This window comes from Musca autumnalis, unplaced genomic scaffold, assembly GCF_047663935.1.
Source record: "Musca autumnalis isolate F117 unplaced genomic scaffold, ASM4766393v1 scaffold_5, whole genome shotgun sequence".
Lineage (NCBI taxonomy): Eukaryota > Metazoa > Arthropoda > Insecta > Diptera > Muscidae > Musca > Musca autumnalis.
In genome coordinates, this window is record NW_027412088.1 from 199,744,022 (window position 1) to 199,769,358 (window position 25,337).

At 36.0% G+C, this 25,337-nt stretch overlaps 1 protein-coding gene across 8 annotated transcripts; it reads right to left on the reverse strand.

The window, feature by feature from the left end:
• Window positions 1-243: 243 nt before the first annotated feature.
• On the reverse strand, window positions 244-23,815 carry Mlf (myeloid leukemia factor). 8 transcript variants are annotated; one of them, XR_012413359.1, is made up of 7 exons: window positions 23,474-23,764; window positions 17,751-17,968; window positions 17,112-17,688; window positions 12,992-13,309; window positions 8,339-8,813; window positions 760-2,347; window positions 244-699 (listed from the first exon to the last, which is right to left on the reverse strand). XR_012413359.1 is itself a non-coding variant. In XM_073991555.1 (5 exons), exons 1-5 carry the CDS (start codon window positions 23,521-23,523, stop codon window positions 2,161-2,163), a joined length of 1,350 nt encoding a protein of 449 aa, XP_073847656.1. In that variant the 5' UTR covers window positions 23,524-23,815; the 3' UTR covers window positions 244-2,160. The 8 variants fall into 8 exon arrangements, 3 of the variants coding, with proteins under 3 accessions (XP_073847656.1, XP_073847657.1, XP_073847658.1); XR_012413357.1 differs by lacking the exon at window positions 8,339-8,813 and having other exon boundaries at window positions 23,474-23,815; XR_012413358.1 differs by having other exon boundaries at window positions 244-2,347.
• Between the last annotated feature and the right edge of the window lie 1,522 nt (window positions 23,816-25,337).

Genomic DNA, 25,337 nt, shown 5'->3' on the forward strand with positions numbered 1-25,337 from the left:
TTGTATTAGCACTTAACTTCAACAAAAAAGGAAAAAGGACAAGTGCCTTTTATAAATTAAATACCTTTTATTGTCCTCTACAAATTTATGTAGACAAGTCGTTTTAAAATCCTTTGTAGGTATTTAGGCCCTTAGAAAAAACCTTGAGAATTTTTATTTTATGAAAATTGCTCAAGATTTCTCAAGAATCAAATCTCCTTACCGCTGTGTTAAAAACGATTGTATTGAAACACAAATTAAAAATTTAGATTTTAATTGATATTGATTTATCGAATAGGGTGTTTTATTTCATCTTCTTCTTGTTGTTTTTATTTTAAACTAGGGTTTTTTATTATATCAATTAGCTTTCATTTTGTTTTAAATTTCAAAACTTATTTAAGAGAATATCTTCAAAAATTCTTCTTTTTGGGGATAAACATAAAAAAGAAACATAAAATATAGAATATAAATTAAATTCAAGGGCGCAACTTAAAGAAACAACATAAAACATTGAATTTATGAATTCATTATTTCAAAATTTCACAGAAAGTGGACAATGGATATTGATAATTTTATAAAATTGTAATAAAATATAAAAATAAAATTAAGAAAAAGTAAAGTAGGTTTGAATTTTGTGTTGGATTTTTAAATTTTTTTTTCAAGGTTGAGATAGAAATTTTTCAAAGCCAAACCATTTGAAATTAAAAAGGGATTAATACCCTAGACAGACGGCAGAGTTAATTTGCATTAAAAATTTCCTAATTTGAATTAAATTTTCACCCTGACAGACGATAGTTTCTGCATTTATGAAACAGCTGTTTGTGTTGTTTGTTTGTACCCAGCAGACCATTTCATAAAGCTTTACAAAAGTTCGCCAAAATATGCGAAACAAATACACTTTCTACCTTTGATGTTTTCACCACGATGAAGCAAACATAGATTTAATTTATTCGCGATATTTTTGAGTCTTTTTAATGTTATAAAAATATTGCAAAACTTTAAAAAACATTTGAGGAAGATATAATTTTCGATAGAATTGGTATGGTGGGTAATGACATTTTTTTGTGAAAACAAAAATTTGAAAAAGAGATTTGTTAGAAGGCGTGAAAAACGATTAGCTGCTATTCTACTCGCGAAAGACCACTACTTATTTTTAAGAAACGCGAAAATTGCTGATTTGCTTTCCCTTTTTATTTTCTTAAACATGGAAATTTCACAAAAGACAATTGATTTTCAACAGCATTGCCATATTGAAATTGCTAAATTCAGTTTAAATTTCCTTCGATTTTGTGCATTAAGAATGTGGATAATGCACGAATTAATTTGAATTAAGGCAGTTAATGCAAATTAACGCTGCCGTCTGTCTAAGGTATATGAAAAGAAATTAAAACTAAAAACAAATATCATTGTGTGTAGGGGCCAATAAAGGTAGGTAATTCAATTGATTTCATTTTTTATAGTTTTTTTTTTAACTGCATTCTACTTAAAAATGGAATTTACATAACCATAAATTCTGTATGTCTGTCTACACAACTCTGCATCAATTTGTTGTTGTACTTGTTTCATAGAGATGAGGTCTTAGCTATGGTCATTGTTTTCTTTTTGTTTACATAAAGATAAAGGGAATAGAGAGAATTTTTAGCATTGTATCGAGGTGGTGTTACGGTTATTAATGAGAGAGATTACAATATTAAGGAAGGAGAAGGAGGGAAGGACAAATGTTTTTTTGTTTAATAAAGCTAAATTTCTAAAGTAAATAATTAATAATAAAACATAGTATATGTATGTATGTATGTTGGGGGGATCTTCTCTCCTTCTTTGTCCTCTTTTCGGGAGGGTGGTTTCTCTTTTAAATATTTAGCATTGGGGCTATCTTATATTGTACAATTATTTTGTTTTCTTTTCAAGGTTAAGTGATGTTTTTGCCATCCAAAAGAAAGAAAAATTAATTAAATTTCCAAAAAATAAAAATTAAACGAAATTCAATTTCATCATCTGACTGGGCTGCTGTTTGATCGTCTTCTTCTTCTTAACAAAAAAAACATATTACACAACTAGACTTAAAGTTTTCTATAATTCCAAGTAATTGACCATACGCCCATATACATCCCAAGGTCTTTCTTGTTGCCTTTCTCTGCTCCGCCTTCATCTTAGTCTTGCCTTCTTATGCTTGCTTCTGATTTAGTTTTGATTGTTGGACTCTTCTTTGTGTTCCGAAGAGGAGGAGCTTTTATTACTATTTGCTGGAGCTGGCGAGTGGCTTGTGTGCTTGCCATGTTTGGAACGGTGATGATGATGATGGTGGTGGTGATTATGATGATGATGGGAACGTCTGGCCGCTGAAGAATTATAGGGATGTGGATGAACGCTGTAAAAATTTCCAAGAGAAAACAAAAATAGATTAGTATTTGGGATCTTAAATATTCTTGTTGTAATAAACATTTACATATATGTAGAATAAACAAAAATTAAACAAAATATAAAATAAATAATAAACAAAAAACAATGAAATTGAAAAACATATTTATAAAAATGAAAATTTGAATGAAAAATTAAAATAAATGTTGCGATGGTGGAAAGTGTGAGGTTCATAAAATGAAGTTGAACTTAATGAAATTAATATAAAGCTTGGTGAGTAACTGCTTGATTTGTTGGGATTTGGAAGGAGTATGATAAATGCTACAGATTGCCGGCAAGAGCATTTTTCATTTTAAGCACCGGAACTACATCCACTCTTGCAACATTTTTTATAAAAAAAAAAATATATCGATTGACCGAAAAAATTCTGAAATGGGTGGACAGGCGGGAACAAGCACATATAGGTATGTTTAGTAATTTGTTTTGAGTAAAAACAGGGTATCAGTTTAACAATTTATTCTTGGACAAGGACATTCTATTAGCATGTTATGCAAATGGCCCTGCATTGCCACATGAACTCCAACTAACTATTTTGGAAGTCAGCCTATCACAGGGAAAGAAGTTAATTTAGGACCATTATATTCAGCTAAGGTCTACAATTCGGATAAGGTCATATGAGGCCTCTTCCAACTTGATTCGGTTGTGCAAATCATATTAGGAATATTCCAAAATTCTCGAGTTTTTGATTCACAAGCACTAGGGTATTTAATTTCATTGAAGATGACTCCTAAAAAGTTACGCGAAGATAATATAAAAAAAAACAAAGGAGAACGACGAAGTTGAGGCCACAAGTGAAATGATCATCCAACGATTGATGACCAATTGTTTTGTACAGGTGGAACCTGTAGCTTTTTTTAAAAACTAAAACTGTCATCCGAGGGTTTGGTGCATTTTACGTAGCCTCATGTTCTTCAGGAACTGTGATGAGTAAGGCAAATCCGTACCTCAACGAACACGAAGCGGTCAGGACCGTATTTTCAGGCATAAACGATTTTTTATCTCTAAAATAAAGTCCGTTGAGTGTATTATCTCTGAGGATCTAAGTGGTGAACAAGACCATTACCTAAAAGCTAAGGGCCATTCAGGACTATTATCATTGACAAATGGGCCTTTGAGAGCCACTGTTTTGAGATAAGGGCCGTTTAGAATATTTTCTTATAATAGAGGCCAATCGGTCTTGAACAGTCTTTCTATTTCTAAAAAAAAATATCAATCAGGAACTTTATTATTAGGGTCCTCTAGTAGCATTATCATCGTCAAAAGAACTAGTTAAGACCATTATCGCGGAAGTAAAAACTGACCAGAACAATTATCTTTGATATAAGGGCCACTCAGGACCATTATCTCTGAGCTAAGTGCATGTTAGACCCAAACGCCCCCACCAAAAAAGGCCAACTAAGACTATTATTAGCGTCGGTTTGAATTTTTATCTAAAAAAAGTGTTCAGGATAACTGTATATGAGATAAGGGCCACTCAGGACCATTATTTCCGATATAAAGGCTGATCAGGACCATTATAACTGAGAAAAAAGCAAAATACGGAAGTCACTTGGTATACTTTCTTGAGATTAAAACGGACTAGGGTCATTATCTTAGAGGACAGTTAAATCATTAATTAACATTGGGCCCAGCGGCGTTCATTATCTCTGAGATAACGGCATGTTAGGACCATTTCTCTGATACCAAGTTGAAGTCAATGGCACTTTCTCTGTGATAAGAGCCAGTCAGGATTTTAGGATTTACTCTGACATAAGAGTCGCTCATTATCTTAGCTCGGAGATAAAAATCCATCAGGATGGATCATTTTCTCAAATACGAGCATTTAGAGACCTTTATTTTGGAATTAACAGTCGGTCAGGGCCATTATCTCTTAACTTAAGAGTCGATTAGGTAAATTGAGAAGATCGATCAGAACCAAAATAGTCGATCGGGATAATTCTCTCGGAGATAGGAGCTAGCCGGGACCATTATCTTGGAGATGCGAATTGCTCAGAACCATTATCTCTGAGATAAAGAGTTGTTCAACACGATTATCTTCGAGATAAAGGTTGGTTAGGGGGTTAACAGGGAGATAAAAGTTTATCACATTCGATTATCTCAAAGATAAAGTGTCAATAAGGCGAGTATATAGTTAATAAGAGTCATCCGAACTTTTATCTCGAAGATAACAACTAAGACCTTTAACTCGAAGATAAGGACGGTTAGGTCCATTTACTCGAAGATAAAGATAGTCTCTTATAGGAGATAAAGATAGTCTCTTATAGGCGATTATCTCAGAGATAAGAGAAAGTGCTTCTCATGGTCACTTACTGACAGCAGGACCATTATCACTGAGCTAAGTGCATGTTAGACCGAATATGGACATTTAGAGACGTTTATTTTGGAATTAACAGTCGGTCAGGACCATTATCTCTTAACTTAAGAGTCGATTAGGTAAATAGAGAAGATCGATCAGGACCAAAATAGTCGATGAGGATAATTTTCTCGGAAATAGGAGCTAGCCGGAACCATTATCTTGAAGACGCGAGTTGCTCAGAACCATTATCGCTGAGATAAAGAGTTGTACAACACGACTATCTTCGAGATAAAGGTTGGTCAGGAGGTTAACAGGGAGATAAATGTTGATCACATTCGATTATCTCAAAGATAAAGTTTCAATAATGCGAGTATCTCGAAGATAACAACTCTTAGGACCTTTATCTCGAAGATAAGGGCGGTTAGGACCATTTACTCGGAGATAAAGATAGTCTCTTATAGGAGATAAAGATAGTCTCTTATAGTCTATTATCTCAGAGATAAGGCATTTATCTTAAAGATAAATTGCTTCTCATGGTCACTTACTGACAGATAAGAGTCAGCCGGCAATATTATGTTGAGGATAAGGGTCGGTAAGAAACATTAACTTGGAGATAAAGGTGCCAGAAAAACATCTCTGAGAAAGCAGCTAACCAGAAAAATTGACAGGACCATCTGACATAAGAAGAAGACAAGAATATTATTTCTAAGATAAGGGCCAATCGGAGATAATATTCACCGTCTCAAAGGGCGGTAGAGACTATTACAAGAGCCGGTTACCGCCATTACTTTATATATATTTAGGTCAAGCAGGTATTGCTGCTGCTCGGAGATAAAAACTGGGCCAACGTCATTATTTCGATCGATTATTTTCCAATACTTAGCCATAACGGACAGTAGACTTTCTTTGGACAGAAGACATTTCAAAGTATTCTAAAGGTTCAGTAGACCTTCTAAGGTTTACTATCGACAGAAGACCTTCCTTCTATAGGTCTTCCACGGATAAAAAAAAACCATCTAAGGTTTTTCTATAAACAGAAGACATTCTACAGGACTTCTATGAACGGAAGACTTTCCCCAAGACTTCTCTAGGCAGAAGATCTTCTTAAGGTCCTTCTATAGACAAAATACCTTCTACAATTCTAATATGGACAGGAGACCTTCTAAGGGTCTTCTATTGACAGAAGACCTTCTACATGTCTTCTATGGACAAAATACTTCCTAAAAATAATCTATGGACAGAAGACCTTCCACAAGTCTTTTTCTTAAGGTCCTTCTCTAGACAAAAGACCTTCTACAAGTCTTATATGGACAGGAGACTTTCTAAGGTTCTTCTACTTACAGAATACCTTCTAAGAATCTTCTATTGACAGGTCTTCTATGGACAAAATACCCCCTAAAGATCATCTATAGACGGAAGTCCTTCCCCAAGACTTCTCTAGGCAGAACACCTTCTTAAGGTCCTTCTTTGGACAAAAAACCTTCCACAAGTCTTCTATAGACAGGAAACCTTCTTAAGGTCCTTCTATAGATGGTAGACCTTTCACATGTCTTCTATGTAAAAAAATATGTGTTACAGGTCTTCTATGGATAGAATAGTGTTTATTGTATATCCTCTACTGACAGAAGACCTTCTACTGGTCTTCTATGGACAGAAAACCTTCTACAGGTCTTCTATGGATGAAAGACCTTCTACAGGCCTTCTATGAACGGAAGACTTTCTTCAGACTTTGAATGAGCAGAATACCTTCTTCAGGACATCCACGGACGGATGACCTTCTTCAGGTCTTCTACAAGCAGAAGACCTTCTTCAGGTCTTCTATAACCAGAAGACCTTCTTCAGGTCTACTATGGACAGAATACCCTCTATAGGTCTTTTATGGACAGTATGGCTCCTATAGATCTTCTATTGACAGAAGAGATTCTACAGATCTTCTATGGACAAAAAAACCTTCTACAGGTCTTCTATGGATGAAAGACCTTCTACAGGTCTTCTAAGAACGGAAGACCTTCTACAGGTCTTCTATGTTCAAAAGACATTCTTTAGGCCTTCTATGGACAGAAGACCTCATATGTTTTTTTTTATAGAGGGAAGGTCTTTTACAGGTCTTCTATGGACGGAAGACTTTCTTCAGACCTTGAATGACCTTCTTCAGGTCTTCCACGGACAGATGACCCTCTTCAGGTCTTCTATAAGCAGAAGACCTTTTTCAGGTCTTCTATAAGCAGAAGACCTTCTTCAGGTCTACTATGGACAGAAGACCTTCTTCAGGTCTTCTATGGACAGAAGACCCTCTATAGGTCTTCTATGGACAGCATGGCTCCTATAGATCTTCTATTGACAGAAGAGATTCTACAGATCTTCTATGGACAAAAAACCTTCTACAGGTCTTCTATGGATGAAAGACCTTCTACAGGTCTTCTATGGACGGAAGACCTTCTTTAGGCATTCTATGTACAGAAGACCTTATATGGGTTTTTATGGACGGAAGGTCTTTTACAGGTCTTCTATGGACGGAAGACTTTCTTCAGACCTGGAATGAGCAGAAGACCTTCTTCAGGTCTTCCATGGACAGAGGACCTTCTTCAGGTCTTCTATAAGCAGAAGACCTTCTTCAGGTCTACTATGGGCAGAAGACCTTCTATGGACAGAAGACCCTATATAGGTCTACTATGGAGAGCATGGCTCCTATAGATCTTCTTTGATAAAAGAGATTCTACAGATATTCTATTGACTGAAGACCTTCTATAGGTATTCTATGGACAGAAAGCTGATATATGTATTCTATTGACAGAATGCCTTCTATAAGTCTTCTATGGACAGAATACCTTCTATGACAAAAGTCCAGAAGAACTTCCTCAGGTCTTCTATGGACAGAAGACCTTCTAAATGTATTCTATTGACAAATGAGCTTCTGCAGGACTTCTACGCACAGATGACCTTCTAAAAATCTTCTATGCAAAGAAAACCTCCTAGTCTTCTTAGGAAAAATGACCATCTTCTATATACAGAAGACCTTCTACAAGCCTTCTATGGTAAGAGACAGCCTGATGCACTTTTATGATATATTTCCTTCATTCCGGTTGACCTGTAAAATGGGACCTTTTGGTAAAAATGATTTGAGCTATATCAAACATGATTCAGAGGTTAGAAGATTTCATCGTCCTCCCTGTTAGAAAATCATAAGAATATCAATATTTCGTTATTATACGATTCCCCAACAAATTATATACACACTTTACCCATTAATATATACCCCTTTTTAAAAGCTACATATTTATATAAAAGCAAGCAGTTTATATTTAACAACATAGAACGGACACTTTTACCACAAAACCAAAACGTCATTCATTCGTTTAACAAGCAAATCTTGAAAATATATATACGTTGGGACAACAACAAATAAACAAAATATGTGGTTCAGAGTATTCAATAAAGAAAAAATAAAACCATTTAACCGCTTTATAGAAATGATGATGAAAAGAAAAAAAAAAACAAGAAACATATTTACAAATGAAGAAAAAAAAGACGTAAGGAAGAGGAAGAGAGGAAATAATACAAATGAGGGGGGTGTGTGGTACAACAAATTATACACATGATGACGGATACACCAGAGATTATAAAAGTGATAAAATTGATTCTTACAGGTCTTGAGGCAAAAGAAAACAACAAACAAATAACGAGGGTTCGCCGCCAAAAAATAGTAAGAAGGGATAATCGGACGTTACGTTTGCGCAATTGCTTTTAGTAGTAAATGCAAAAGTTAAGTGTGTTTTAAACAGAGTGGGGAAAATCAAAGCAGCATTTGGTTTTGTTCATTGGTCAGATTGGTTGGTCCATGGCTCCTTATTTGTTTATTTCTAAAATTGATGGTGCACCACACACATACACATGCCATTCATTGTAATTCGTTCGATCGCTTAATTTATCGTTACTTTCGAATGTTTTTTCTTTTTTTTTTTGTGTTTCTTAAGATTATTGCGACGACGAATATGCACTGTTTCGTTCGTTCGTTTGTTTTTGTGGTTTCTTTTTTATTCCTATTTTTGTAGCGTCACCGTTTTTGTGGGAAATTTTTCTTCACTTGCGATAAAATCGTGGATTATAAACACGCCAATCTCTATCGTAATAATTTTGAATGATTTTTGTTGTTGTTGCGATTTGTTGGTTGGTGGTTGTTTTGTTTGGTTTTTGAAAAGTAAATAAAATTTCCAGATTAGAAAAAAAAATATTTAAAAAAAAATAAACAAACAATACAATTTAATTGGATTTTTTCGTTCGCTATTAAGAGGTAACATGAGGGGTATAGGAGAGCGGCTAGTGGTTAGTAAAGAAGAAGCATTCATATTTTTTTAAATAAATATTAATTTGAAACATAATGAAAGTATTTTAAGAACTGTTTTAAATGTTTACAGTGGAAGATTATATTGAAACAGAAGAGAGGAGAATATAAATAGGAAAATAAAAAAACGAGTATTTTTCTGCAATGAGGTTAGGTATTCAACCCCCAGAATACCTTACTAAGTATCAATGGAAAGAACACCCAAAAAATGTATATTGAAGCAAAATCTTTAAAAGGTTGAAGACTACATATGGACGGTAGACTTCATAAAAGCCTGCTGCAAACAGACGATCTTCTATAGATAGAAACCCTTATACAGGTCTTCTATTTACAGAAGTCCTTATATAGACAGAAGACTTCGTACATAAAGTCTTCTATGGTTAAATGAATTCTTTCCCTAGAACATCTGTTAATGGTCATTTAGCATGTCTTCTATGGATATAATACCTTTAACAGGTATTCTATGAAGAGAAGACCTTTAACAGGTCTTCTATGGACATACGACCTTCAACAGGTCTTCTCTGGGCAGATGACCTTCAACAGTTCTTCTCTGGGTAGATGACCTTCTTAAGGTTTTCTGTGACCAAAAAGCCTACGAATAGTCTTTTGTAGACAGAATAATCTTTAAACGTCTTCTGTGGATAGAAGAGCTTCTAAAGGGTTTTCAATTAACAGAAGACCTTCAACATGTCTTCTCTGTACAGAAGACCTTCAACAGACCTTCTACAGGTCTACTATGAACACAAGATATTCTAAAAGCCTTCTATGCACAGAAGACCTTTTACAGGTCTTCCATAGACAGAAGAATTTTAACAGGACTTCTATGGGCAGAAGACCTTCAACAGTTCTTCTTTGGACAAAAGACCTTCAACAGGTCTTCTATCGACAGAAAACCTAAAACAGATCTTCTATGGACCCTTTGGAGTTGGGTTGCTATGCATAATCGACCCCTATTATGCATAGCAACCCAACTCCAGTTGCGTTACCCACAGCAAATTTAGTAATGGAATTTTCTATTTCCGCATAAAAATGTATACTTTTTACAATTAAATTAATACCTGAAGGTTCAAAACACTGATATTGATTGAATTTGACAAAAATTTCCGTATTTTTGCTCATTTTAATCGCATGATTTTCTCTTCTGGCATCGCAACTGGAGTTGGGTTGCCATCCATAATCGACCCCCTAATAGGTATTCTATGGGCTGAAGACTTTTAACAGGTATATTATGGATAGAAGACCTTCTACAGGTTCAACAGGACTTCTGTGGGCAGAAAGAAGACCTCCTAAAGACCTTTTATCGACGGAAGACCTTCAATGGACAGAAGACCTTCCACAAGTTTCCTATGAAAAGAAGAACTTCCACAGGTCTTCCATGGTTAAAACAAAATGACAACATGCCTTCGAAAAGTCTTCTATGAAGAAGGCGTACTAAAGGTCTTATTCAGAATGTCTTCTTCAGAATGCCTACTAATTGTCTTATATAGACAGATGACTTTCTAAAGCTCTTCTATAAACGGAAAATCTCCTAAAGTTTTCCTATAGTCAGAAAACCTTCTCAAGGGCTTTAATGGATGTAAAACCTTCTGCAGAGTATCTATGGGCAGAAGACATTTTTATGGTCTACTATGGGTAAAATAACTTTCTGTCTTCTTTGGGCAAAAGAAAATAAAGTTATTCTAAAGACGGAAATAATTTTTTAAGCTAGTCTGTGGACATAGATATTCGCTGGAAGAGGTGTTTTATGACTGTATACCTTATACAGTTCTTCTATTAAGATATTATTTTTTAAAGGTTAGGTTAGGCTGAAAAGAGGGACGAGTAATCGTCACATGTCCTGGTGGACATACACATAAGCCATGAAGTAGGCCTGTTGTGCGCTGTAGTCTAAGTTTTTTGAAGAAGGGGACTCTACTATAATTTATTCAAGGAACTCTGTTCCCTTAACAAAATTCCGTAATTGTTTTAGGTCGTCTACTATTACCTGATTAATAATTAATGATGATCTGGTATTGTGTCGTTCCCTAAAAACTGGGATCTGATGTTTGCGAAAGCGGGGCATTGGCAGAGAAAATGCTCCAATGTTTCGTCATCCTCTCCGCATGCCCTGCATACGCTGTTGTCTGCACAATTAATTTTTTGCAGATGAGCTTGTAAACCCAGGTGACCTGTAAGAACACCTGTAAGTCTACTCAACTCTGCTTTACCTAGCGGTAATAGGTTTTTAGTTTTTTCCTTATTTGGGTCTCCCCATAGGATTTTTGTGGTTTTCCCTAATTCCTCTCTATTCCATAGGGATAAGTGGTCATTTTTTTGCCCAAATTTTTAACTCTAGCCGAGACGCGTTTAGTGGCTTTGCGTTCGCTAAGTTTACGGATCTTTTAAAGGTATTCTATGAACAGACCTTCCACATGTCGTGTTACAAAAAGGAAGACCCTGACATAGAACCATTTAATGATCATCGAGTAAAGTGGCGTTTACGCAAACTAGGCATATCACCCTAAAATCTAATCAAACCGGGACAACAGAGGAAAATAGGTATACGGAAAATAGGGACATATTTAGAAACGGTGTTTTAGTTCGCCCCATCAAGTTTTGGTATTGGTTTTCTTTTGTTTATAATCCAGTGAGAATCCGACGCAACTGACACAATGTCAGCCGGCAAAACCATGTTAAAATTTAACCTGCCGGAGATCTATTTTGATTCATTTGGACACTACTATTTGATCATAAAAATTGTCTAAAGGGATGTTTATACCGGTCACCAATGCTATGACCCGAAAATTTCCATCGTTATACAGTGGCTAATGTGGGGATTTTCCTTAAGCCATTTACTTGTTTACATGTTTTTATTTCGGGTCATATGACACTGGTGGCTAGTGTAAACACCCTTTAAAGAATTTGGAAAAGTACTGATAAAAACACTTTGCGGCCTGTTGGAGATACTAAAAGGAATGGATCGACCTTAACCGTTATGGAAGTGGATCTCCAGCCACAACATATGGTGCCATAGGGGGTTTTTACACTCTTCGAACTGTTTGCTCAAGAAGTATGGACTTGCCCCTAAAAAAACTTTTGCCATCGTAATTGAGGCAGCGAATGCAAGTTGCTTGAACAAAAATCGAAGTGATTCGATATCAGGTCTTAAAGTGAACTTATCCAAAATTTTGTGTGGAAGGTACCGGATGGAGTGGACAAATATAGCCCATATTTCAACCTGATCTATATCTGGTAGATATATTAGGATGTGTAAAGTATAGACCAATTCGGCCACTCCCTTCAAGAGTTACCATACGAACAATTTTTCCGAAGATGTTTGAAATTTTGTGGGGGAGGTACCTGAAGGAGTGGACCGAAATGAGTTATGTTCAAACTTAAACTATGTTTGGACAAAATATTACTAAGGCAAAATGTTGGATCGAATCGGCAAATCCGTTCGAGAGTTATCCGTTCAAGATTTGTGGCCTTTTGGTCCTTGAAAAACATCTTTTAAAACACAAGTTTTGGGGGGCCTATGGTCTTTGTTTCAGTCGATCATGACAAGATTTGTCAAAAAGAGATCTTTGTACAAGAAATTGTATTTTGGATTGATTTTAGTTCTCTTGAAAAAATTATGGTAAAATTTACAAGAATCTTCGCTCAGTGTTGTTCATGCAAATTTTAAAATATACAAAATTATTTCAAATTGTCTCATTCCACTGTAAAGCTCTACATGCAGTTTTTAGATATTTTACTCTACTTAAAAACAAAGTAAATGTAACCAAAACAGATAAGTATATAAATGCTAACGAAAAAGCCTTCATTGTGCCGAATTATTTTTGTGGGTTTTCGAAAAAAATCCAGCAGCGAAAATGTTTTTCGTTTTGTTTGGGAAAATTTGAAAATATACTTTGTGTTGTTTTACTGAAAACAAAACTTATTTTATTTGTTGTTTTTTTGGTAGTGGTAGCACAAACCTTGGCGACGATGTGGTACTGTGATTATGCATTGTTGGTGTTGTGGCCAATGGCGATGATGGCGGTGTTCTTAGGGATCGTCGTGGTGAGACACCACCAATATGGCTACTGCCACTGCGATAGGCAGACAAACGTCGAGGAGTTGTTGATACGTACGACGAAGAAGAAGTGTTGCTGGTATTGCTGTTGTTGTTAGTGGATGTAGCAGCGGTACGACCGGACGAGGGTTCAATTCTCGATTTGGCTGATGATGATGATGGCGAAGTATTATCCGCAGATTTTCTTGTCTCATTTGTAGTAGAGTACGAGGAGGAGGAGCTGAATGTTGAATGTTAGAGAAAAGAAGTTTGGTGATTCATTTCAGTATCAATGATTTTGACAAAGAGAATGGACGTTTATTACAAAAAATATTTCAATTTTTTTCATTGCAATTTTATTGTTTCGGAGCGGGTTTGCGAAAATGCCTTAATAATGTAGCTATAGCTTTTGTTATTTCACTAAGGAATGCATTGTGATGATAATAGAAATGATAAAAATAACATCTGTGTGTGACGGTCTATGATGAACTAACAAAACAAAATAATCAAAAGAAATGTTATCATGAGAAATAAAATAAAAATATTTGAACTTAAAAAAACAACTAAATTTTAAAATTAATTCTCAAATTCTGCCTACCTCATTGTTTTGAGTATTTCATGTGTGGATTGTTAATTGGAGGGCAAGGCAAATATTAGTTGTTTTTGTGGTTTAGATGATGGGGAATGATGGATGAACTATCATCGTTATTTAATAAGTAGTAGTTAGTCTAGACAACTGTGGTCGAGTCGAGAAGTGTTTGCTTTAGCTTGGCATTCGTTTTTGCTTAAATCATATAAGAGGATTCTTGGTTTCGAAAAGAGATCGCTAGTTTTGTAGAAGATTTAGTTTTGTAAATTGTTAATGCATTTTTCGTTATTTCATATCGTTTCAAGTATTAGTAGTGTTTTGTTTGTTTCTTTGTTTGTGGCTAACATTCACACATACACATTGCATTGTTATGGAATTTTAATAATCATTATATCTGCAAAAAGATTGAATATTCAAGAAGAAAAAAATACATATTTTTGTTTTTAATACAATTATTTTTTTCAGTTGGTAAGAAGAAGTCTAAACATTAAGAAAAACATAGTGAAGACTAAATAAAACAGAAATGAAATAAGACGAGTAAAACGAAATAAAGAAAAACTAGCGAAAGACGATACAAGTCGAATGGAACCGACTATATTTATACTCTACACCATCCCACTGTTTATTTTGGAAATGTGTGTGCGTATCAGTAACTGTAATCTGATTGCATAACACCTAATCTGGGAATTTTAAATCATTAAAATAAAAAATCGGACCTAAAATTGAGAGGTATCGTACTAAAGGAACTATATCAAAACGTGGACCTATATATACAGATTTCTGTAAGGAAGTTTTCTACCCCTTAGCCAAATCTTAAAGACCATGTGCTCGTCTTATGTTCTTCTCACAGAAGGTCCAGTAGCCCTCTCATGGAAGATCCTGTTAACTTCTTATGGAAGACCATGTGATGTTCTCAAGAAGACCCTCCTCACAGAAACCTCAATGGTTTTCTCAATAAAGGCCACACGGTCTTCTGTCCCTGTGGCCTTCTCATGTAATACCCTGTGGACTTCTCATAGAAGACTCTGTGAACTTCTCATAGAAAACCCTGTGAAGTTATCATAGAAGACCCTGCTGTCTTCTTCTAGAAGACCCTATAATGGCTTTTTAACCGCAAATCCTGTAATCCTCTCATAGAACTTTCATAGTTGTAGAAGACTCAATGGTAGTCTTTCTGCAAGTATGTTTTCCAAAGAGAACCAAATCCCAGATATCAGTCACTTCGATTGGAAAATGTGGCAAAATCGTGGTCTGATATACCCCATTTGCAGACATGCTCAAAAGTAAAAAGAAGTTTTTCAGCAGATGTTTAGCTGGATTTTGTTATATCGACTCAGAATTTTATAAAATATAGACTGCTTAATCACATATGGGATTACACTCTCTATTAGGTGAGGGTATAGACACCCCGGTGATTCCAGCCTTGTTAAGTGGAAGGTGACGTCACCGCTTACCATGGGATTACCATCGACAAAAATGTAACCTATTTGCTTCCTAATTCGTAATCGTCCTCAGACGAGAGATAATTGGGCTGAAATTTTCACAACCCAGCCGGTAGCCGGACTATCGGAAGATAATGTGGGAACAACATTGATGAATCATAGCGCGCTTATCCGGCAATAACAGAGAAAAGTCTGACCACAAAGTTAACAAAGCCGGCGATGATATGTGCGGTCTCCTCAAAATCCCTATGGGCTATTCCAATTAAATTTAAAATTCCCTTAAAGATAATAGTGAACCAGTAAAAAAGTATCAGTCAACTTTGCTGACAGAGATATACCCTCAGCCTGTGTATATTGAAACAATGTTTTCCCAAAAACGTGTGTATTTAGGGGGTTTTAAAAATTTTGGATATTTGAACCGACAAAAATGTTGATTAGGATTAAAGATCAAAAGTTTTGTGGAAGAGATACTTAAAGGAATGGATCTCAGGAAGTGTGGACTTGCCCCTGATGAAACTTGTACCCTCGTATATAGGGCAGTGAATACAAGATGCTAAAACAAAAATCAAAGCGATTCGAGAGCAGGTCATACACTGAACTTATCCAAAATTTTGTGTGGGAGGTACCCGAAGGAGAGGACCGATTGAGTCCATATTAAAAACACACCTAAGTCTGGTAGATATTTCACGATTTACAAAGTATGGACCAAATCGGTTACTCCCTTCAAGAGTTATTGTACGTACAAATTTTCCGAACATTTTTGAACTTTTGTGGGGGAGGTACCGGAAGGAGTGGACCGATATAACCCATCTTCGAACTTAATCTAAGTTTGGGCAAAATATTACGAAAGCCAAAATTTGAACCGAATCGGTTCATCCGTTCGAGAGTTATCGTGCGCTCCAGCCAGACAGACGGACAGACGGACGGACATTGCTCAATCGACTCCAAATTGTCTGAAACACATTTCGTCCAAACATACTTGGGGTCTAAAACCATTATTTCGTTGAGGCACATTTTGCCCGTATGAAAGTGTATATACCCTCGTTAGCATAAATGCTGAGGGTATAAAGAAAAGATCAATCAATGTATGAACAGAAAAAGAAAGTCCCCTTGGGTATCCTCAACCTACGATTGGTTATGTAGTAACCATTGGCGGCATTTATTGTGACGCTTTCATTAGAACTAGAGACGGTTCTTGATCGCAATTTATACAGGAAGCAATACAACTTACGACATTTCTGGATCCAAAATTATGCGTTTGAGGATCGAGCTATAGATACTATTTCCCTATACACTATCAGCCCAATCATGAATATCAACTCCCCGTGAGTTTTCTCACTTTCTCCTTTAAGTTGAAACGGCAGAAAGACAAGATTCACGGTGTGTTGACATTCATGATTACCCTGTAAATTAACCTTATCAGATGTATTAAAATGCAACTACCTGGCAGGGACTTCTAAAAATGGTTTATTCCTTTACTTTTTAAATTGGTAAAAGTGTCAATGTAGAAGTTGTGAACTGCCTTTAAAGAGCTAAAATGCATTCCTTCTTAAGAATGCAGTGTATGTCAAGAAGATAGTATATTATCTGTGTTTATATTTGCCCAGAGCCAAGCATTCCTTAAAGTTATTTAACCTTTCTTAATTAAATGCGCTCTTAATTTATGACACTTAAATAATCGCACTCTGTTAGGTCAGTTGGAGGCAATGGTGTAGAGTATAAAATATTTGTGAGCACCACATTCTGTTTTTGCATTAACAGTGATTAATAAAAAATAATAATAATTACAAAACTAATTAAACAAATGAAGTCAATATGGCTTTTTGGATTTTCATTTAGTTGGCCGTCAACAAATAATAAACTTTACACCTAAATCAATGTATCAATAATAATAACAATAAGAATACATAATGTTAATAATGAAGCTTATAGCTTTTTTGAGGCTAATTACATGAAAACAATGTGATTATCCAACAAAACAAGAAATAATTACCAAATTAACTTTGACTTACCTATTTTGATGTGATGATTGCTGCTGTTGTGGTGGTGGTGCAGGTAATGCTGGCAAGTATCTACGATTATGTGAACCCGACGACGACGACGATGATGATGATGGTCTATGTTGTTGTGGGTGACTAATATGTGGTACGGCAGCAGCAGCACCAGTTGTTTCAATTACCTCATCATCGTCATCATCATCTAATGGTTCAATGGTTAAGGTTTGTTGGGGTATTCCACCAATAGCTCTTGGTCCCATACGTCCACCGCTAGCTTTGGTGGTAAATTCACGATCAAAATCTTCAGCTTCATCTTCATCAAGATTTATGAATTCTTGACGTTCTTCCAGCTGGCCAGAACGTACATCTTGTTCCTTTTCAATGATGTGAGCACGTTCACCAATGTGATGACCAATTGCCATTTTCTTGACGCCATTAACGGAGTCCTGTACAGTACGGCGAGTTTCACGTATGCCACCAGGGCCGGTTTTAGTACTGCTGGTAGCCTGATAAATTTGTGGTCTGCCATCGGGTCCTGAGGACATGGTAATAACGGAACTGGAACAAAATGAGGCCCCATTGTTGCCAATGTCTAAAGGAGGAACAAATTACATTATTATTTTTGATAAAAATACATTTGTTCAATAAACTTACCTGCACTCAGTAGACGATTCATGTTAGGCATCATCATTGGCCCCATGGCTGGAAAACCGAATAGACCACCCATGGCTGGACCATTTTGTCGTTCCATCAAGGAGTTCTGTTGAAAGCCAGGATCGAATGGTGTCAGCATATTAAATGGATCGGGCATCAAAGAATTCATAAGGCGATTCATGGAACGCATTTGCATGTTCATGGCGTTCATGTGGCTTCTAAAAGATGAAAGTGGGGGAAGATTTTTAAAAATATAAACAATAAGTAGAAGAAAACAGTTGGAAGATAAGGTACATCCATAATAAGACTTTGGACTTCTCCTATGCACAGATAAAAAATTGATGATATACAGACTTCCGAGTATGAACGAGTATATTCTTGTAATCAGCAGGATAAAGATAAAAACAATCCGAGGGTGCATCTAAACCAATGATGCACAAAATAATATGTATGACTGTAGTATTTGTGCCATGAATCGACGCTAGAGTACTGTTTGTTCATAGCTGATCTAAACTAAGTTTTAGACCACAAATTTACACAAAGGACAAACTTTGTTAAGAAACTATTTCTCCGGAATATCTTTTAAAGGACAATTACTACAGCTTTATTCTATATTTAGCTCAATGAGTCTGACAACAAAACTTGTAGAAAAGTTTAAAATGGCTAACAAATTGCGAAATATTAAGAGAAGCCGGTGTTGGGTCCCAAGAGATTTACAATGGTAACCATATTGCCTTGCTCGTCTTTCGAAACAGTGAGATAAAACAAGTAAGAACGGCGTTAAGTTCGGCCGGTCGAACTTTTTATACCCTCCATTACGAACTGTATTGAAGTAAATATGAACAATTAGTAACTACTAAGCTTTTATATAAGTTAAGTTTAATTCCTATACTGCACCGACAAATTGGGCTTATATCGAAAAATTTCAGGTGGAAAGTATAATGCTCCCAAAGAAGACTAAATACCAAATTGACAAATTGCTGACAAAGAAACCTTATTGACCTCTTATAACACAATAGGCCAGTCAGTGGTAAGCTATGCGGCGCCAGCGTGGTACGCAAATGTTAACGCTACGCTGTGGAAGAAGATTCAAACATGCCAGAATGCCGCCCTGAGAACTGCAACAGGGTGCCTCCTCATGACACCAGTGTACCATCTTCATGAGGAAGCGAAGGTTTTACCTGTGCGTCAGCACAATAAGATGTTGTCGATGCAGTATCTGCTTGGATGTTATCGCAGTGAGCATGGACATGTTTTCCCCACCCAGCCATGTCAGGAGAGATCTTCATGATCTAGAGAGAGAGGTCCAAATGTATAAAAAGAGTACCTCTCGATCAACGAGCCTAACAGGCAGGCTTAGATAACATTCACACGGACATGGTTGAGCAGGCAGTACAGAGATACAGTGTGAATGCCGTATTTGGAGACCCCCCTTCATCCATCACAGCAGAAGAAAGCCTGCTGCCAAGGCAAACACGAGTGGTTTTTGCCCAGTTAACATCCGGACGATGCCGCCGCCAAAATTGGTATTGGGTACGAATTGATGCCACATGCCCGGCATGTGGATTGGGACCTCACGACACACTGCATTTGTTTAGCTGCCATGCTAATCCCACTCACCTGTCTCCTGATTCTTTATGGACGAAAACAGTCAAGGTTGCAGAACTCTTGAGTCTGGATACAGAGGAACCAGAACCTGATAACTGTAATAACACACGAAAGAACATACATATGCGTTGCTACAACAAAAACAACAACAAATACCAAATTTCAGCCATTTCGGTGGGATATTGAGAACACAACATTCAAAATATCGAAAATCGGGAGGTACCATTCTATGGGGGTTATATAAAGAGGTGAACCTATACCGACAAATTTCAGGTAGAAAGTTTTATTCCCCCAACGAATACTAAATACCTAATATCAGGCATTACGGTGGGATATTGAGGCTAAAACCTTGAAAATACCTCACATCGTGAGGTACCGTTCTATGAAGGTTATATGAAGATCTGGACCTATACCGAAAACCTTTAAGTTTGATAGTTTCATACAGCCAACGAAGACTAATACCACATTTCAGCCATTTCGGGTGGATATTGAGGACACAACATTCAAAATAGCGAGAATCGGGAGGTACCCTTCTATGGGATATATAAAGATGTGGACCTATACCGACAAATTTCAGGTAGAAAGTTTCATTTCCCCAACGAAGACTAAATACCAAATTTCAGGCTTTTCGGTGGGATATTGAGGCTAAAGCCGTGCAAATCGGGAGGTACCGTTCTAAGAAGGCTCTATGAAGATCTAGACCTATACCAAAAATTTTTGGGTTCATAGTTTTATACACCCAAGGAAGACTAAATACAACATTTCAGCCATTTCGATGGGTTAATGATGCTAAAACCTTGAAAATAACTAAAATCGGGAGGAACTGTTCTATGGGGTCTATATGAAGACGTGGACTATAGCTATAAGTTTCAGATGGAAAGTTTAATACCCCAACGAAGACTAAATACCAAATTTCAACAATTTCGGTGGGATATTGAGGCCACAAACTTAAAAATACCGAAATTTGGGAGGTACCGTTCTATGGTGGCTATATAAAGTCGTGGACCTATAACGACAATTTTCAAGAGAAAATTTGTATTCCCTCAACGAAGAGTAAATACCAAATTTCAGCCATGTCGGTGGGATATTGAGTCCACAATCTTCAAAATACCGAAAACGGGAGTTACTGCTCTATGGGCGCTATATGGACCTACACCGACAAATTACAGGTAGAAAGTTTTATACGCCCAACAAAGACTTAATACCAAATTTCAGCATTTTCGGTGTTAGAATGAGGCTCTTTAAATTACTGATTGTCGGGAGGTACCGCTCTATGGACGCTTTATCAAAACGTGGACCGATATAGCCCATTTTCAATAACAAAACATCCTAGGAGTAATAGGAACTTCTATACAAAATTACAAAACTCTATCTTAAAAATTGCGACCTGTACCCTGATTTCAACTGACAGGCGGACGGACACAAGGACATGGTAACATCGACTTAGAATTTTATGCTGATTAAGAATATATACTTTATAGGGTCTCCGACGAATGTGTGTTTCAAACGGAATGACAAACCAAGTGGCAAAGTGATCCACAGGAGGTCTTAAACAAAAGCTATTAAGAATATTAGGCATAAATAGAATACTCTCCCACCTGGCGGAAAAATTACCACAGGTAGATTTTGTTGTCCTGATCACAAATATATAAACCGGGGGGAAGTCCATACTTCCCGAGATATGGGCCTCTTAAGTTCCGAAAATTCCCTTGTTAAAGTAAGGAAAATTTTTAAAATAAAAAAAAAATGTTGTTTTCGTGCCCTAAATTGGCTCCTGTCCATAGGAGAAAGTCTTAAATTCACGGCCGAAGGCCGGCTACTTAGGAAAAACTTACATTTAAAAAAAAAAAATTTAATTTTTTCCGTCAGCTGGTAGAGTATTTAATTTGTTCCGAATATTAAGAAAGACTGTTAAGAATGCCACAACGCTTCGGGCGCAGCCCTAAACTAAAAGTCGGCTAGGCGAACAAAAATTTCTTTGAAATTGCGAGTATTCCTTAAGTAATCGGGCTTCGCCCGGGTAATTTCAAACTTTCTCTTACGGACAGGTGCAAAAGTCGGCTAAGCGAACAAAAGTACTCCCCATAAGCTTCAAAACGATACCCATATAGTCCAAGTAAGAATAGTAAAATGTCAAGACCTACATCTCGGGAAGTATGGGAATGCTATATCTCGGGAGGTATGAACTTCGCCCCGAAAAGTTATATATCGTTGTGATCAGGGTCTCAAGGACTACCTATGGTAAAAATTTCAGTCCGAACCGATAAGTGTCCCTAAACAAGACTTAAGCTGCTGTTACCAACAACTACACTGCACTGTGGTAAGGGGTATTATGTCTTTGTGCATTTGTATGTAACATAGAAAAGGAAACGAAATAGACCCATAGTTTCTTTTGGGGATATACATAAAATCACTTTATGAGTCGATCTATGCATGTCCGTCCGTCTGTCCATGTGTTTTTGTTCGCAACGTACAGGTCGCATTTTTTGTCCGATTCAGCTGAAATTTGGGGAATATAATTTTTTTAGCCATAGGAAGAACGCTATTGCTTTTGGTGAAAATCGGTTCAAATTTGGATATAGCTCCCATATATATTTTCGGCCGATTTGACGTATTTCTTGCACCAAACACGCTATATACGTCCGATTTTGATGAAATTTGTAATGTGTGACTGAGTTTGGTCTAGAAATAAGTGTGCCAAATTATATCGAAATCGGTTCAGATTTGGATATAGCTCCCATATATATTTTCGGCCGATTTGGCGTATTTGCTGCACTAAACACGCTATATACGTTCGATTTTGATGAAATTTCGAATGTGTGACTGAATTCGGTCTAAAAATAAATGTGCCAAATTACATCGAAATCGGGTTAGATTTGGATATAACTCCCATATATGTTTTCGGCCGATTTGCCGTATTTGCTGCATCAAAGACGCTATATAGTCCGATTTTGATCAAATTTGGAATGTGTGACTGAATTTTGTCTACTAATAAGTGTACCATATTATATAGAAATCAGTTCAAATTGAAATATATCTCCTATATATATTTTACATATTCATAGTGGTGTAGGGTATCACATAGTCGGCCCCGCCCGACTATGATCCTTTCCTTACTGGTTTTTTCATAATTTTCTGCGGTGGGTCGGTAAAAGAAAGATATGCCCAACTACCAAACTTCTTAAATCTATTTAATGTTAGTAAAAACAGCAGGTCAGCATGTTCACACCATATTCACATTCGTATTTTCTTATCATTTCTTGCACTTCCAATCAAAATTTTCCTCATAATAATGACAATGCAAAACAATGTCCTTGATGATGATGTAAAAAAATCGAAAATCTGCACAATTCTCACACATACTCAATATCGTTGTAAAATTCAGTATTTTCTTTATCCATGTTGACAAAATTGGATACAAAATTATTTGATTTTATTGACAAATTCTCTTTAGATTTAGATGAAGAATTTTCTTTTTTGCTTCTCTTGAAAAGCATTTCCAATGTGTGAACTTTGATTTGTTCTTTAAAGAAATTTATTTACAACTGAAACAAAACCGTCGTGGTGTTGTAGTTATATTAAATACTGTGGGTCCGTTTCTTGAAATTTCGAAACAAGTGTTCTAGAAAACTGCCCTCTATTGATGAAAGAAAACAAAAACAACAAAAGTGTAATGAGACAAAGGGGTGGGAAGGACACAGTGGAAAATTCTGTGTGTTACAGTCATTGATTTACCTTGAAGAGCCCATAAAGTAAGGGTCAAAATATAATATCCGAACATCGCCCGCCCCCAAGACCCGAAAATGCTAACATGTTATACCAACACTGTGTCACTATGTTTTTTTTTTATGTGACGCAGTTTTCGCTGCTGTTTAGATTGACAACAAATACAATTTTCACCTGTGTGATGTTTTGAAAAATTTCCACACCCCATAACCAAATCATTCTTCTTTTCAATTTTTCCAATTGCTTCTTCTTTTTTTGCACATTGTAATTGTATCACACTCATGATTTACATACAGTAGAAAAAAAGGTATTGCCTTTATTTTTTCTTTTCATCAATTCAATCTCTTTTACCCCCACCTCAGAGAAAAAGCCTAATACACACAACTTACCCGAAGATATCATCATCGAAATCACCCATTAATGAGCCGAATAGCGACATTTTGTCTAGTTAATTATTGACGATTTTCACACAGATTTGCTTTTGCAATATTATAGAACAGTTGGATGCTAATGTTTTTCACAATTTTATGCAATAGTTTTTAATGAGGGATTGGTTATAACGTTATTTTTTCACGGTTTTCACACTCCAAAAGTACGTTGTGTTTGCTTCTTCGCGTTGATTTCCTAATTTTCCAACAATCGTGCCATATGTTTGATAAGCTTTCAATGTTGGCTGCACTGTTTTTGTGATGGAGACAAAGTGGCAACATTGAAATGAAGAAAATACAACCCTGTAATAAGGTGGTTTTATTTTTAAAGGATGTTCACACTATGTGAAATATTATACACAGCAAGGCATAAATTAAAATTAAAAACTTTAAATAAAAGTCGAGGGAAATGAGCACATATTTTTTATTTATTAATTCTTTACATTAACTTTGGCAGTTTTGTTGTGATGTGTGTTTACTTTTTTATTGTAAAGTAAGTCAGCTTAATCACAGATTTGTTGTTTTCAAATTTCAAAAACAACAAGCTTTTAAAGTGGGTGTGGATATACGTAGTTAGTCGAAGGTCACACAAGAGTGGTTTAATTGAAACTTTTAGGTATTTATAGATCGAGTTCCCCACTACAGCAATTTTATGATATCACTCTACTGTGAAAATCGACCTGGGAAACCTTGTTTTCATGAAATTGTTTCAATGAAACACTCTAGTGTGACCTTCGACTTACGAGAGTTTTTGAATGCTTCTCCTGAATTCGCATTTAAACGAATTCTTCGGTCACGTTTATTCTTGAGCTCGAGTAGTCATAAAATTGGGGAAGAGTTCTTTGTTTCAATACAAAGAATTAAAGGGCTGAATACAAAAGCTGCCTTGCCTGCTTCTGATAAAAGAATAAAAAAGAAAAGGGCAAGCCAGTTCGAAATTTGCTCGGCCTTCTTTCTTTTATTTTTATTATGTCAGAAATGAAGCAGGAAAGCAAGGCAATCAGGCAAGGCAGCTTATAGTACGTTTATATATAACCGGATTTAACAAACCCACTGGGTTATAAATGTCAATTCCATTACATATACGTCAAACAAATCCTCATAAAGAAGGTTAAAGTCCAATTTACATATGCACATTAAATGATTTCGTTTTACGAAATCCTAGAATCAAATGAAGTGCATTTACATCTGTTTTTTGCGTCATTTGCTTACGCACACAATCGCACATACACACGGATACAATAACACAAACACACGCACACAATATATTTATTCAGAAAAATAGGAATTTCACAACACAAATGTGTATCAAATAACTTAAATTAATTCCAAAAACAAAAAAAAAACATAATTTTTGCAAGTTTTTTAACCATTTATTTTCACTTTTGTCATCGTTTGAGTATTTTTGTTTTTCTACAACACACACAAACAAACAACGACATCATAAAACAGTTGCATTTTTTGGTAGTTTATGACGAAAAAGCAGGGTTGCGTATAAAAGTATGGTGTTTTCGTGCGTTGTTTAGAATAAATGACGTAGCTATCGTCATTTATTTTTGTATGGTAAATGACGCAAAATGTTGCCTGTTTTAGCAAATAAATGACGAAACAGCTCTAAATGACGAAAAAGTTGCTAATGTAAATTGGACATAACCCTGCAAAAGGCTATAATATAAACATGGTTTTATGTATCCAGGGGCTCAGGGGCTTCTATGAAAATGTGAAATGAAAAGTTTTATAAAGGAGAAAACTGTCAAATGAAAAAAAAAATATAAAGGAAATATTTTTCATTTGAAATTTTCATAGAACAAGAATCCAGCCCCAG

Bases quoted from the DNA above. Each gene is read 5' to 3' on its own strand.
- Mlf (XM_073991556.1), bottom strand. From the start codon at position 22,855: ATGCTTTTCAAGAGAAGCAAAAAAGAAAATTCTTCATCTAAATCTAAA. The intron at 13,310-17,111 runs GTAAGTCAAAGT...TTCAACATTCAG, and splicing joins CAATCATCACATCAAAATAG to CTCCTCCTCCTCGTACTCTA. The intron at 2,348-12,991 runs GTTTGTGCTACC...AAATTTTTACAG, and splicing joins AGTACCACATCGTCGCCAAG to CGTTCATCCACATCCCTATA.